Source organism: Polypterus senegalus, chromosome 12, assembly GCF_016835505.1.
Source record: "Polypterus senegalus isolate Bchr_013 chromosome 12, ASM1683550v1, whole genome shotgun sequence".
In the NCBI taxonomy this organism is placed as follows: domain Eukaryota; kingdom Metazoa; phylum Chordata; class Cladistia; order Polypteriformes; family Polypteridae; genus Polypterus; species Polypterus senegalus.
The window spans coordinates 20035359-20049401 of NC_053165.1; the positions used below are offsets into that span (position 1 = coordinate 20035359).

A 14043-nucleotide genomic window follows, 5' to 3' on the forward strand; every position below is an offset into this window, starting at 1 on the left:
CCCCACAACAAGAGATCTGACGCTGTTAGTTTTGAAACTGGGAATAACTGTAGACGTGAGTGGCGTTTTGAGACAATTGAAGTGGAAATTCTCTGATCTGGATGGATAACCTTTCGGAAAACACTGTGGCACGGATGCAACATTATTCATATTCATTCGCATACCATCTTGTAATTGTAATCAGTGACCGCAGGTTTTTTTTTTTTTTTTTCCCCCCCGATCTTGCCCAGTCTGCATAATTTTGGTGAATGGTGGCAGAAAGAATAGTACAGAGAGGTCAGTTCCACACTATATGCAATCATCAAATTCAAACATTAATAGTTCCCACACACCCAAGGCTGGAACTGGGAGAACTTTGTGCCCGTTATTGTCTTGATCAGCACATTTACAAGACAAAAGACGCTGACAGAGAGGTGCAAAGGGATTTAAGGTGGGCCGGATTTATGAGTTTTTTCATAGGCTTTGGTAATTCTAGTGTTAAATGTATCGAATAATTAAAGATCTAAATTTCTTAACGTGTCATTGATGGTTCCAGGTTAAAGCTGCCAAGGGACAGTGGAGCCAACCCTAACCATCACACAGTGTTATCTACTCCGCTGCTCCGTTTTTTGATTTACACATTTTCCAAACACTTCAATTATTGTTATTCGTCCGATCATTTGAGTCTTAAACCCAAGATCTTTAACTGTTGTTTCATGCTAAGGTGTTTTTTGCAAATGGAAAACTACTAGCATTCTGATTTTTCTTTAATTATAATAAAACTTAACACATCACACCAAAAAAGTTATTTAGTCATAGACATTAAAAGAGAACAGCTTCATAGTCTTTAACTACTTTCTAAGAAGATACCTGTAGCACACAGACTCTTAAAGTGTTTCCATTTGCTTCCTCCTTTAATCTGTTTTTTTTCCAGGATCTACAGGTGGCATTTGAATTATGTTAGTAAAATAACTCTGATCCATCTGCAGTGACAGAAATGGTGTGTTGCTACATGAGGTAGAGAGGTTACTGCTGCTATGATCACATATAGGTGCAATACAAAACATGTCAGAGGACTTGGTGCTCACCACATACAATAAGAGGAATGATTAGAGAGATTCTTGGAACAAAGTCTCCTTGGTTCACTTTATTACTAGATATTTGGAAATTGCCAATCCAGTTTTCATTTAACCCATAAGCTAACATCATTAGAAATAAAATCATAAATACAGAAGACCTTGTTGAGTTGTCCAATATGCCAGTAGTAACTAATAATTTTGATTTATCTTTCTCTGTGAAGCAGGCCAGCAAGCAAGGCCGACACATTATTATCGCTCAAGGGTCTCACTGTGGTGCTCCGATAGTGTTACGGTTAAAGTCTTTCATTTCACACAATCACTAAACATGTGTAATTATGTTATTTAGCGAAAGGTGGGTCTTTTCTATGCTGCAACACTTCAGATGTGACACAGCCTCTCATTTTTTCTAGTATTGGGTGCCTTACAAATGAAAAATTATTCCTTTTGGCTGCACCCATTACATAACCACTTTTCTTCTGTTTTAAAATAGTAGCACTGAAGATAAACTGCAAAGTAATTAAAACTAATTCATTTTAGGCAATGTAACGCAACAAGGAACACAGTTTTACTGTGCTCACACTACTGCATTCACTTCCAAAAGCCATCTTTTTTTCCTGGTAATTGTGAAAGCAGGATGCTTGACTGTTCACTTCAGTCATTGCAGCAGGTGTAGCCAAGCTTGTTATTCATAATTTCAAAAGAGCAGCAGTTTCAAAAAAATCAATGGTCTTTCAAAAATAAAATAGCCACACATATGTAGTACTTTACTGGAAATATAAGTTAAAATACCGCTGCTGCCAAAAGGATTAAAGAGAGACACAGTTTTCAGTCACATGCCTGCTGTCTATTATAACAAGCTATAGCCTAGCTCTTTATAGAATTTCTCATTTATTTCCCGGTTTTACATTAATGATTTTCAAATATTTTAGAAATTTTCATCAACTTATGGCCACATTGTAAGAAAAATACATAAAAATGCAAATTGAAAAAAATTAGGATGAAAAGTGGTAAAACTTTAACATAGAACATATTCTGTAAATATATAACCAGTTATATTAGCAGTTGTTCATAAAGATAGTTACTTTGTTAGACAAAAACACATAGCATAAAAAGCCTATTTAAAAAAAAAATCCTAGTTCTGCACTACAAAACATAATTGTATCCTACCGTCCGTAATATGTTCTCCAGTCACAAGATATAGAAATTAACTGAAGCATAAGCTGGATACAGGAAAGTTTGTGGAATACTTCAGCTGGCTCCCAGCAAAGACGAGCTGGACCATATTCGATCAGAAATTCCATCATTTCTACAACTTGTTCCCGTGTATAAGAACAGGCCTAAACAAAAGAAGCAAAAGAGGAAAGTTAGATGGAATCATGTTTTAAATTATATGCCTTATATTATTAGGCATAAAAGAGAGTGGGCAATTAACACTTCCACCTACTAAACGTTCCTCTTCCCCAGTGTTTTTAATTATAGCATAATCAGAAACATCACATGAGGAAGACTAGGCCACAAACAGAAATGGAACAACATTAATGAGTTAATAATGTTAACCTGTTGCAAATACCAATTTTCCTACAGTTCATAGTCTGAATTGGGTTGGTCAGGAGGGTGAAAGCAGGTTTAACAAAATTTTGACAATTATTTATATTTTAAAAACACTTTCACTTCCAATATAAGCAAACATTCATTTGCTGCATTTCTCAAAAAAAAAAAAAAGCAAACACCTCACTCCCTTACACACAGTAAACACATGCATGTTCACCTCTTCTTTACCTCCAGTCAGCCCTCTTGCTGGGCACAACCTCTCTATCATACTCACTATAGCTGCACTTCCCATTTCCTGCACGCCCATGAATTCAGTGCACTTATGCTGGTACAGGTGTTCAAGCCTTCCTTAGATCCTTTCAAAACATAGCTGCTCTGATGCCTGTGCTCGTGCACTCGCACACTCTCTCTCTCTCTCTTCTTCTGTCTTCCACCCATGCATATGCACTATCCTTCCGTGTTATTTAAGCACAGCCTTCTTGTGAATCAACTAGGATAGATTTTGAAGCCCAACTCCTGCATAACACCTCTGACTAGCGTTCGTCTTAAATTTGATTTGTTATACATATAAAACACAGACTTGATAAACTGTAAGGCACCGTTAGCTTTAATTCTTCAAAACTCCACCTTCAGGGTACCTTATTATTTTGGACTGTAAAGCAGTTTTCATTTAACCTGTTACCAAGTTCTTTATGTCTGATTCATTATGAATTCAGTTTTCCAGTTAGGTTCATTACAAATGGCTCTAAATAATATAGAACTGTGAAAACTATATTCAAACAAAAACACAAAATTGGAAAAAATATTTACATTTCCACTGTTAAAATAAGAATACAATGAAACTGAAGTGAAAAACGTATCCTGAACTGATAAAGTCACTTTAAGTTGCATCATCTTACTTATATGGTTTGAATCCTACCTGGCAGGTAGAAAATTCTTTACGAGTTGTGGTAATCACATCTCAAAGACACATGATATCCGATATGGTGTTCCACAAAGCTCTATCCTGGGTCCGCTGCTTTTCTCAATCTATATGCTTCTGTTAGGTCAGATTATCTCAGGGCACAACGCGAGTTACCACAGCTATGCTAATGACACACAGCTGTACTTATCAATAGCACCTGATGACTCCGACTCTTTCGATACACTAACACAATGTCTTACTGGTATTTCTGAATGGATGAATAGTAATTTTCTCAAACTAAATAAAGAGAAAACTGAAATTTTAGTAGTTGGCAAAAACGGATTCAATGAGTTTATCAGAAATAAACTTGATGCATTAGGATTAAAAGTTAAGACGGAAGTAAAAAAACTTAGGGATAACTGTTGACTGTAATCTGAATTTTAAATCGCATATTCATCAGACCACTAGGACAGCATTTTTTCACTTAAGAAACATAGCAAAAGTTAGACCTCTTATATCATTGAAAGATGCTAAGAAATTAGTTCACGCTTTTGATTTCAGTCGACTAGATTACTGTAACGCACTCCTTTCAGGACTACCCAATAAAGACATAAATCATTTGCAACGAGTGCAGAATGCAGCTGCTAGAATCCTAACTAGGAAAAGAAAATCCAAACACATTTCTCCAGTTTTGATGCCACTACACTGGTTGCCTGTGTCATTCAGGATTGACTTTAAAATACTGCTTATGGTTTATAAAGCCTTAAATAATCTCGCCCCATTGTATATATCGGAATGCCTGACACGTTATATTCCAAATCGTAACCTTAGATCTTCAAATGAGTGTCTCCTTATAATTCCAAAAGCTAAACTTAAAAGAAGTGGTGAGGCGGCCTTCTGCTGTTATGCACTTAAAATCTGGAATAGCCTGCCAACAGGAATTCGCCAGGCAAATACAGTAGAGCACTTTAAAACACTGCTGAAAACACATTACTTTAACATGGCTTTCTCCTAACTTCACTTTAACTTAATACTGATACTCTGTATGTTCAATTCATCATAATAACTATTCACAGTGGCTCCAAAATCTGTACTGACCCCTACTCTCTCTTCTGTTTCTTTGTGGTGGCGGCCTGCGCCACCACCACCTACTCAAAGCATCATGATGCACCAAGGTTGATGGACTGAAAGCCAGAAGTCTACGTGACCATCATCATCAGGTCCTTCCATGAAAACCCTAAATACAAAGAGGACTGTTTGACTTATGTTAGGTAGATTGCCCAGAGGGGACTGGGCGGTCTCGTGGTCTGGAACCCCTACAGATTTTATTTTTTCTCCAGCTTTTGGAGTTTTTTTTTTCTGTCCACCCTGGCCATCGGACCTTACTTATTCTATGTTAATTAATGTTGACTTATGTTTATTTTTTATTGTGTCTTCTATTTTTCTATTCATTTTGTAAAGCACTTTGAGCTACATTTTTTTGTATGAAAATGTGCTATATAAATAAATGTTGATTGATTATAAGTGAATGATGGTAGTGAATGTTCCCTTGTGCAGCCCCCCCAAACCCATTTTTTTTCCTTTTGCCATATCTTTGCATTACATGGATTACAATATAATCAAGTGCTTAAATATTCTCCTACACAGCATAAGTTCAACTTTTCACTCTTGTCAGGTGCTATGCAAAGTAACATTTGGCTATACCAATATTACAATAAAATATAATAGAAAAGAGATGATAAAGATAAAATGTTGATAATCATCTTTGCATTTTCATTGTATAAACAATACAGACAGAAAAAATAAATGAAAAACTAAACCCTTTTGAACTGGTAAAAGTTAAATTTGACTCTGTGCCGCCCTTAATTTTATACATAATGTTTAATTTCCCTAGCACTATCCCTTACTGCTAAATCAGAACACAAAGTGCTTTACATAACACACAGTATTGTATGCCTCATATCTTTCTACATCACAACAGACACTCACGTAATCTGTCAATATATCTTGGCACAGCAACATAAATTCTTGACACAGAAATAAAATGAAAAATATATTAAGGTGGTAAAATATAAGCAAGCAAACAGGTAAAGATGGATTCATCTTCATACCAACAATTTACATATTATCTACATCTTCGAATCCAGCTGTTGCCAAGGAAACAACTCTAGCAAAGAACATACTTTCTAGTCTTCATTGCAAGACAAAAGCATTTCTGGATCTGCTACTGTTGTGAAATTATTCTTTCAGAGATTTAGTATTAAAATACAAAGTAACTGCAACTGCTAAAAAAAAAAAATAAAAGTCAAAAATATTGCATCAATTCAAGCAAACCAGTTCTACTGGCTCGAGAGATCCCTTGCACCTCCCTAGGTCGCTTTCCAAATATTTTACTTGCACATGATGTCTGAAAATCTGTTGATTGGCTAAAACCTCTTCATAAGCTAAAAGAAAGTGCTCTGAAAGGTCGATACTTATATCAGTCAGCATACAAAGGCTTCTGAAGGGCACGACCGCCATACCAACAATAGACAGATATATTGTTGGGGTCTGTTTGGTGCAAATGTCAGTGATTATAATAGTTGACAGTTCATTTTGGAGCAAATGTTAAAGGTTGTGCGTTATTGAAATAGCTCAAAGTCAGAAAAGGAGAATAGATTTTTCTACAAATGCTAGAATTTTGGACATTTACAGTAAGGGACGCATTTGAGGGAGGAAAAAAAAAGACTAAACAGAAAATATCACAAAATAAATGTCTAGCTAGTATTATCATACAGTTTTAAGAAATAAAGTATAGTCACACGTAACTGGATGGACGTGAGGAAAATGTAAAAAAAAAAAAAAAAAGTTCAGTTTATATAAAACAAATGTAAGCAAAATTTTTCTGAAACAGAAAAAAAACTGCCAGAGACTCTTACAAAAGTCTCTAGAAGTACTCGGAGTTGAATGACCAAAGACCATTTAGCAGAATCCCAAAGACCATTTAGCAGAATCGTACAATTTTTGTGCTTAATATGCTATCTGAGATTTGCCTATAGAGGAGTTTAAGGACATTGAACATATTTACCCAAATACATGTACAATACCATAAGGTCTTCATTTAACAATGTTTAAATGCGCAAAATACCTACTGTGTGACAAGTGTAAGGCATTTGTAGATTACAGAATTCATTGTATTTAAACCATATAATGAAAATGTGGCCACGGTTGAGTCAAAAGGAAAGACATATTTTCTCCATTAACGAATCAAGCCTCTACACGGGTGCTGAACTCCGGTCCTCGAGGGCCGCTGTAGCTGCAGGTTTTCATTCTAACCATCTTCTTTATTAGTGACCAGTTTTTGCTGCTAATTAACTTCTTTTGCTTTAGTTTTAATTAACTTGACTCAGGCTCCTTGTTTCTTTTTCCTTAATTAGCAGCCAAACAATAATGAGACACAAAAGAAGCTGCCACATGACCAGCTCACCTGTGCCCATAACACAATATCTGAAAATAAAGAAAGGTGATGGTTTTGATAAGGTTGATCTCTTAGCTCACCAAAACATTTTGACAGTGTTCTTAGAAAAAACAGAAAAATCAGCAGTTTCGGAAATGTCTGCTGTGGCAGAATGAGAGCAGCAACAAGCCATGTAATTAAATAATGAATTTAATTAACAGCAAGAATCAGCTTCTCATTAAGATATTGAATGGACTAAAATTGGTCAGAGCTTGAAATCCCAGTTTAGTTGAGCAGGTTGACTTGTTTCACATCTCATTTCTGTTTGGCTGCCATTTAAGGAAGAAAAGAATTAATTCAGAGCACTAAATCTGTAAAAACAGGGTCATTAAAATGAAGGGAAAAGAAGCTGATTAGCATTGAAAACTGGTCACTGAGGGTTAGAGGGTTAGAATGAAAACCTGCAGCCACTGTAGCCCTCCAAGCCCGGAGTTCGACACCACGCTACATTAAAGACTACCCTTCTTATCAACATCTGACAAATGACAAATATACTTAACCCAATGATAATAACTGTCCATCTGTAATTCTAATGGCATCTGTAGTGGTTTCTCTTGTGAACACTGCCAGCTCTATTTTAATTCAAAAAGCAAAAATTCCTTGCAGAATCCATTATACTTGCTACCAAGTGAGGACATGACCAAATAAAGATGGCATCGTAAAGCCTAAGCCATCAGGTTAGAAAAAACACAAGTTTAAATACAAAAAAATACCAGATTTAGCATTGACGTCTATTTCGAGAGAACACTTCTCTCCAAAAATCTAAAGTCACTTTTGTGAGGATGTCAATAAAATGATACTATGCTCTCTCTGATCTTTATTTGTTTGGGTTTGTAACTAGCCAACACCACACATGGAGAGATTAAAGGCAAAAGGTCACATGGCTAGCATCACAACATTCACAACTTGGAACACTTTAATATTCTAGAAATATGACTAAAAAATTCAAAGTCTTAATCACTACATCACACTGACATATCAAGTAATTATTTAAAAAAAAAAAAAAAAAGGATTAAAAACAACAACATTGCATAAGAGTTGATAAAGCTATTTCTCCAAACACATTCTGAATAGTGAGGCACGACACTAAGTCCAGAAATATTTTTATGTTATATCTTTATTAAATCTCACCTTATAGTGAGGCTGAGGATGAATTGGTGCTCCACCTTCAGTTCTCTGTAGAGTTTGTTTAACATGTTCTACTTTAACAGCCAAATGTGCTTCAAAATACCTTCTAAGGGCCATGCAGGTGTGCTTAGCTGTCTGCCGACTAGAGAAGATCTCATCGTCACTTAGTAATGCACCTTGATCCTCTAAATTCAAGATTTCCAGAGTACTTATCTGACAAAGGCAGAGGTATAAAAACAACAATGATAGAATAATCACACAAGAGTATATATTTTGGAAAAAAAAAAAAAATTAATAATAATAATAATAGTAACATATTGTAAAGCACACAAAATTGTGCCTCAAAAATAGTAATTAATTTGTACAGTGCTTTGAAGCACATCAGTTTCTATTTTAGGCTAAACATTTCAGTCTATACCCATGCACTGTGAATATCTATTTACAGGAGAATAATAAACACTACCACTACAAGAAATTAACATGAAATTTTAAAGTTTTGGTTGTATTTAGTACGTATACCAATTTTAATGCTGTTTGCAATTATAAAATTTAGCTTTAGGCTATCCCATTCAATCTATTTACAACACACGGTATATGCATATATAACAAACTGTTTTACTAAACAAAGACAACAAAGAATGGGGTTATACCAAATTCACGAGGCGTCGAAGGCCATCTTGTTTGTCGAACAGTTCAAGGACAGCACGAAAAGCAAAGGAAATGGAAAAGAACATGGTAGCATGACAGCCACCAGAGTCATGTGAGCATTCCAATAACCATAGGGTGTAGCCAACCACATCTGCCAATATGCTGTGAGGAAGCATGCAAACCTGAAAGAGGACAACATTAAGAAGGCATACCAGCGCAAATCTCACACGATTCAAACATATGCTGAAAAGTTACTAAGCACACAAAACGAAAACCAAATCATTTTATTTGTTACAGTGACTTTCTGTGGTAGTTATGTTTATTTTGTAAAAGCACTTGTTAAACCAGGCTTTGTAAAAGTATGCAGTTCATTGACCATTTCTTTGATTTTACTCAATAAAAATCCGATAATAATACATTTTATATCAAATTACTGAAACTCAATTGTTCTTTATAATGTGACAAATTTTAAGAAGAGAAACACAAAAAAGAAAAAAAACATGCTTTTTGTAAACACTTCATCACCCCACTATATTTTTGGAAGTGCCACCTTTTGCAGTAATAACAACTTCAAGTTTTCTGTGGTAAGTTCATACTAGTTTTGCACACTGTTCTTTCTTCCAGGAAGATTTGTTACAGGATGTTCAGGGAAAATCAGCTGTAGCTTTTTTTGCCAGAAAATGTGCTAGTCATTTAAATGATTTGCTTTTGGAGCTAGAAGCAACACAACTGTGCCCTAATTAAGCAATTATTTTTCAACTCTGTAAACTCCAAGATTCCAAGACACTGGTAATTAATACCTATGCAAACTGCATCATTCTATTTTTTTTTTCTTTTACCATTACTATCTGCCCGAGTTTATGCTGGCTAACATTTCAGCCATCTAAACCCATTGATTACCAGGAGGCAGCTGAACAAAAATGCAGAAAGAAAGTCATACATAACCTTTTATCTAGGAAGCTGTAATACAAGGTACATTTAACAGCAATTGTTTATTGAAACATTGTTGCTGTAATTGACAAACCATGACAAGCACAGAAATTCAGTGGGAATTTGCCCCTTGCATTTAGATCAGGCATGTCAATAAATCCCAATAAAAGCCTTAAAAAAGAGGCTCTGCATCATAACTGTGGGTCTTCATGTCAGGCTCCCAGTCAGTGGCTTACAGATAGCTCTCAAGGATGTAGCTGGAGATGCATCACTTTAAACCCCAATTACCAGTTTTCAAACGTAGTAGAATGTTTCAAGCTGCCACATTCATCAACCTCCTGGCACGGTGCTCCTTTCCCTCTTTCTGCCTTGGTAGTAGTGAACGGACATAGAACCTTTATATATTTCCACAAACTAAGCATAACAAAGTATATAGTTTGCTAGGCTCACTAACCATAACACTATGCAAGTGTAAATAAAGTAGTAAATAAAAAATAATAAAAAAAAAAAAAACTTTCCTACCCTCTCCATTGCATCCTGGTTATACGCTAAATAGTACAGACACAAAGATACACCAGTAGCTGCCATTGAAGGGCGAGGAACTTCCAGTAGTTTCTGAACTCCACCATGTGCCACAAATTCTGCAGCAAACTTCTTATGGAGCAGAAGGGAGGCTAGATACTGGAGGAAAAATATATAGTCAATTCCATTGTATAAGACAGCAAAATTGAAAATTCATATTCTTTAACCAAAGTTATTATTTCAAATGTCAACTTTATGATTAACAACCAACTTTCTTAAATATGCTCTATTAATATTCAACACATCTGTAACATATTAGTTAATCTTGGGGATAATCTGTACACTTTCCTGATCCTCAGATGTTTAAAAGAAAGTTACCAGTATATAGCTTGTGTAATATGAAGTCAATATATACACGACGTCACATTATCTGGATTAAGACTGAACTTCACAGAGTACACAAAAGTAGGATTCGGATGAAAAAACCTACACTTATGGCATGGTTTAATAAAAAATAAACTATATTTATCTACACAAACTAAAAATAAATTACCCAGTTAAAAGTCAGTAGTCTTCTTATATAATACGGTACCGTGGCTGTTCATCTGCCCAGGATTTTAAATCACCTGTACCTCGCAGACCGTTTGACCAGAAATATGGTACACATATACTTCGTGACCTCTACTACCCGCTTTCAGGGTGATTGACCTCCAAGGTTATTCCTCTTTTTATTTTATTGTAGAATCAACTCTTGGCAGTGGCCGGCAGGGTAGCTGTGTGGCGCATGCGTATGAGTGCTCATCCCTACCACGTTTGCCGTTACTTCCCCTATTTCTTCATATCTTAAGTGCCAGTTTAAGCGAAAAATTAAGGAAAACGTGAAAAGATGCAGATGAAAGAAGTGAAGAACCGGGCCGCTAAAGTGGGGAAAAGAAGAGCTGCTCACGAAGCAGCAAGAGCATCAACCTCTGAGCAAACGAATGCTAAATGTACAGAAAAAGAGTATGAAAACTATGAATGCTCAAATCAAGTGTATTCACTGCATATTATCGTGCAGTGCGCCTTACTGGTATTAAATATTTGCAGGAGCTGTATCAATCGGTTCCAGAAACGGCCTATCTTTAAAGGTAAAAGTTATTATCTCAGAGGGACAGTAAAAATACAGAATAAATAACAGAGCAAACTCATTGTCAGGAGCAGGTGAGGTCAGTAAAAAAGTCACATTTCAAGTCTACCAACTTTTAAAGGGCAAAAACATGCACTTTTTTCAACTAGGGCAAAGCGTAATTCATCAAAGAAATGTACCCAGTTCACAACTTTTAAAATTAGTATTATCTAAAATTAATCAAGGGCATAGCAATCTTATTCAGTTAAATATTTTGGAACTGTCCCAAATTTAGACAATACTATAATGTTTTGGGGGGACACTTTTGCATAACTGTCAAAAAGTATTGGTACTATTATTCTTCCTAATCCATTCAATTTGCACCAGTGTTCTGACTATTGCCAAACAGGATAATATTGCACAGTTATATATAAAAAATCTGTTACGATATCTTACACTACATTGCTTACTTGGTGTCCTAACAAACTCAACTGGAAAAGTCCCAATGGGGGAACTATAATAAAATGGGGAAAAAATGGCCTATGCTATTTAATTAAAAGGAAAAGTTCCTTAAATAGAAAATGATATCTATGTAAGCTTCTTTAGAAGAATCTGGGAAGAACTCACTAATGTGCCCTTAAATAAAAATTTTAAAAAGTTGGCCCACAGTGTACCCCATAGATGTTTCTATATCTTTAACTGACAACTACATATTATTGGATTTCATAAATCTCCAGACAAGACAGGAATGGCGTTAAAGCTACATTTTTATTATATGAACTACTGTATTACTTATTGTATGTTCAAGTGTTCTATACCATATTTAGTACACTGTATCTCTATAAACTTTACAAAAGGGAGAGCTGCAGGCTCTTTCTTTGTGGTTAACCTAATATTTTTTTAGTTGTGCATTGAAGATGTGACAAAATGAATGGCAATTTCCAATGACTGAAGCATGCACATTTTTTTTTTTTTCTTAAAATAGACAACCTGGAGAAAACAGAAACTAATTATGGGGCAAGTATCTCCAGTATCAATACAGTACTTGTACACCATATTAAATTAGCAGTAGGGCACTAGTCTGACAGGATGTCTTATTTCTTTGAAATAACGTATTTGGCAGTACTAAAACTCCAATTGTAATTATTTTACTGTAATGATTTTTAACAAATATTCTGGAAAAAAAACTCATTGCAGTCATATATATATATATTCACTTAACTTAATTCTCTTAAGGGGACAGATCAGTTGGAAAGGTGGCACAATACATTCACTGAACAAATGCATGTCCATAAACCTACTGTTTCTCTCCTATGGGTTCTAATGCCTTTAATATGCTAGTAGGTACACTAGTATGAAAATACATTTTACATTTAATGCCTTTCTCCAAGTAGTCATAATTATATTCCTAGTCCAACAAAATCAGGATATGTAAAAATAGCATATTCTGTAAAAGGATTTAAACTTGCTATATATTTTTGACTTGCTCAAAATGACAATACAAATACTATACAAAATATATTTATAATGACAATCATGTTACAGACAATGGAGAAACTCTTCCCATTCACTTTAACAGAGCTTTCAATTTGAGACGTCTGCAATTATTTTCTGACTGCAGTTTCATTCACATTTTTAGTCTTGTATTAAATAGAATTTTTAGTAATGAATAAATTACATTTTCACCATGTAATAAATTTAAACATATGAAGGAAATTTCAGATTCTGAAATTCAGACTCAAGTCAAAATATAATTACAAGTATCTATAACAGAAGTGGAAAGTTCAGTCAATACACATTAGGCAAAATACATTTAAAGATATCTCAAAAAAAAAATTAAACTAGACAAAATACAAATGAAGTCAGTCATCAAACTAACAATTTGCACCAATGAAACAGTGTTAGCACATGATATCAAATGTTAAAACAGGGTGTCTAACATGTCATAATGGATTTCTAATCAGAATACCTTTAATAAAGAAATGCCTTTTAAAAGTCAAGTTCGTAAACAATGCGTGATGCTAAAAACATTATTCGCCTTGTCTCATGTGCCTCACATAATCTTTGTGTTGTGAAATATAGAATGACCCAGCAGAGATTTGCCAGGACTAGTAAATGCTTGCACTGTACATGATCTTTTCAGTATATTGATGTCTTCACAGCTGCTAAACCATGGAAGGAAGACATAACCCTTGACTATCCCCTAACCATATGAAGTGAGGTCTGACTTTGCAATGCTTTCAATGCTAATTATGGAAAAAAATAGAAGCTGGGGCCATTAGGCCAAAAAAAAAAAAACAAACAATGTAGTTTGTAAAATAAATAGCCCCACTCAAGAAACTATAAGCACTGTCTTTGGCATTGATTTTCCAATTAAAATTAAAATTATATTAAAAAATTAAACCTGTAGATATAATAACTGTGTATTTAACTTATTAGGTAGGGATGCAGCTGTTTAACTTAGTTACAAAAGGATTAACCTATCATCAAAAAAAAGTGTTTATGGGTTACAATTGGGGTTGATGCTCCAATAGAAAAATATCTTACACTATAAGCTATGTACTAGATTACTTTCAGACTCAGTAGACGAACAAAATTGACAGCGGAGCAGCGCATAAGAAAATGCAATATATTAGCTCTGTTTACAGTTAAAATAATTACATAATGCAGTACGACATAGTTAATATGATTTTAGCTGAAC

The 14043-nt window shown here is 34.9% G+C and overlaps 1 protein-coding gene across 1 annotated transcript in view; it reads right to left on the reverse strand.

The window, feature by feature from the left end:
- Positions 1–14043, reverse strand: part of LOC120540353 (DDB1- and CUL4-associated factor 1-like) — a 56203-nt gene that overhangs the window by 21209 nt on the left and 20951 nt on the right. The window contains exons 9-12 of the mRNA XM_039771035.1: positions 10238–10396; positions 8788–8967; positions 8141–8350; positions 2226–2395 (exon numbers count right to left, since the gene is read on the reverse strand). Of these exons, the coding sequence (XP_039626969.1) occupies positions 2226–2395; positions 8141–8350; positions 8788–8967; positions 10238–10396 (719 nt within the window). The remainder of the gene's footprint in view (positions 1–2225; positions 2396–8140; positions 8351–8787; positions 8968–10237; positions 10397–14043) is intronic.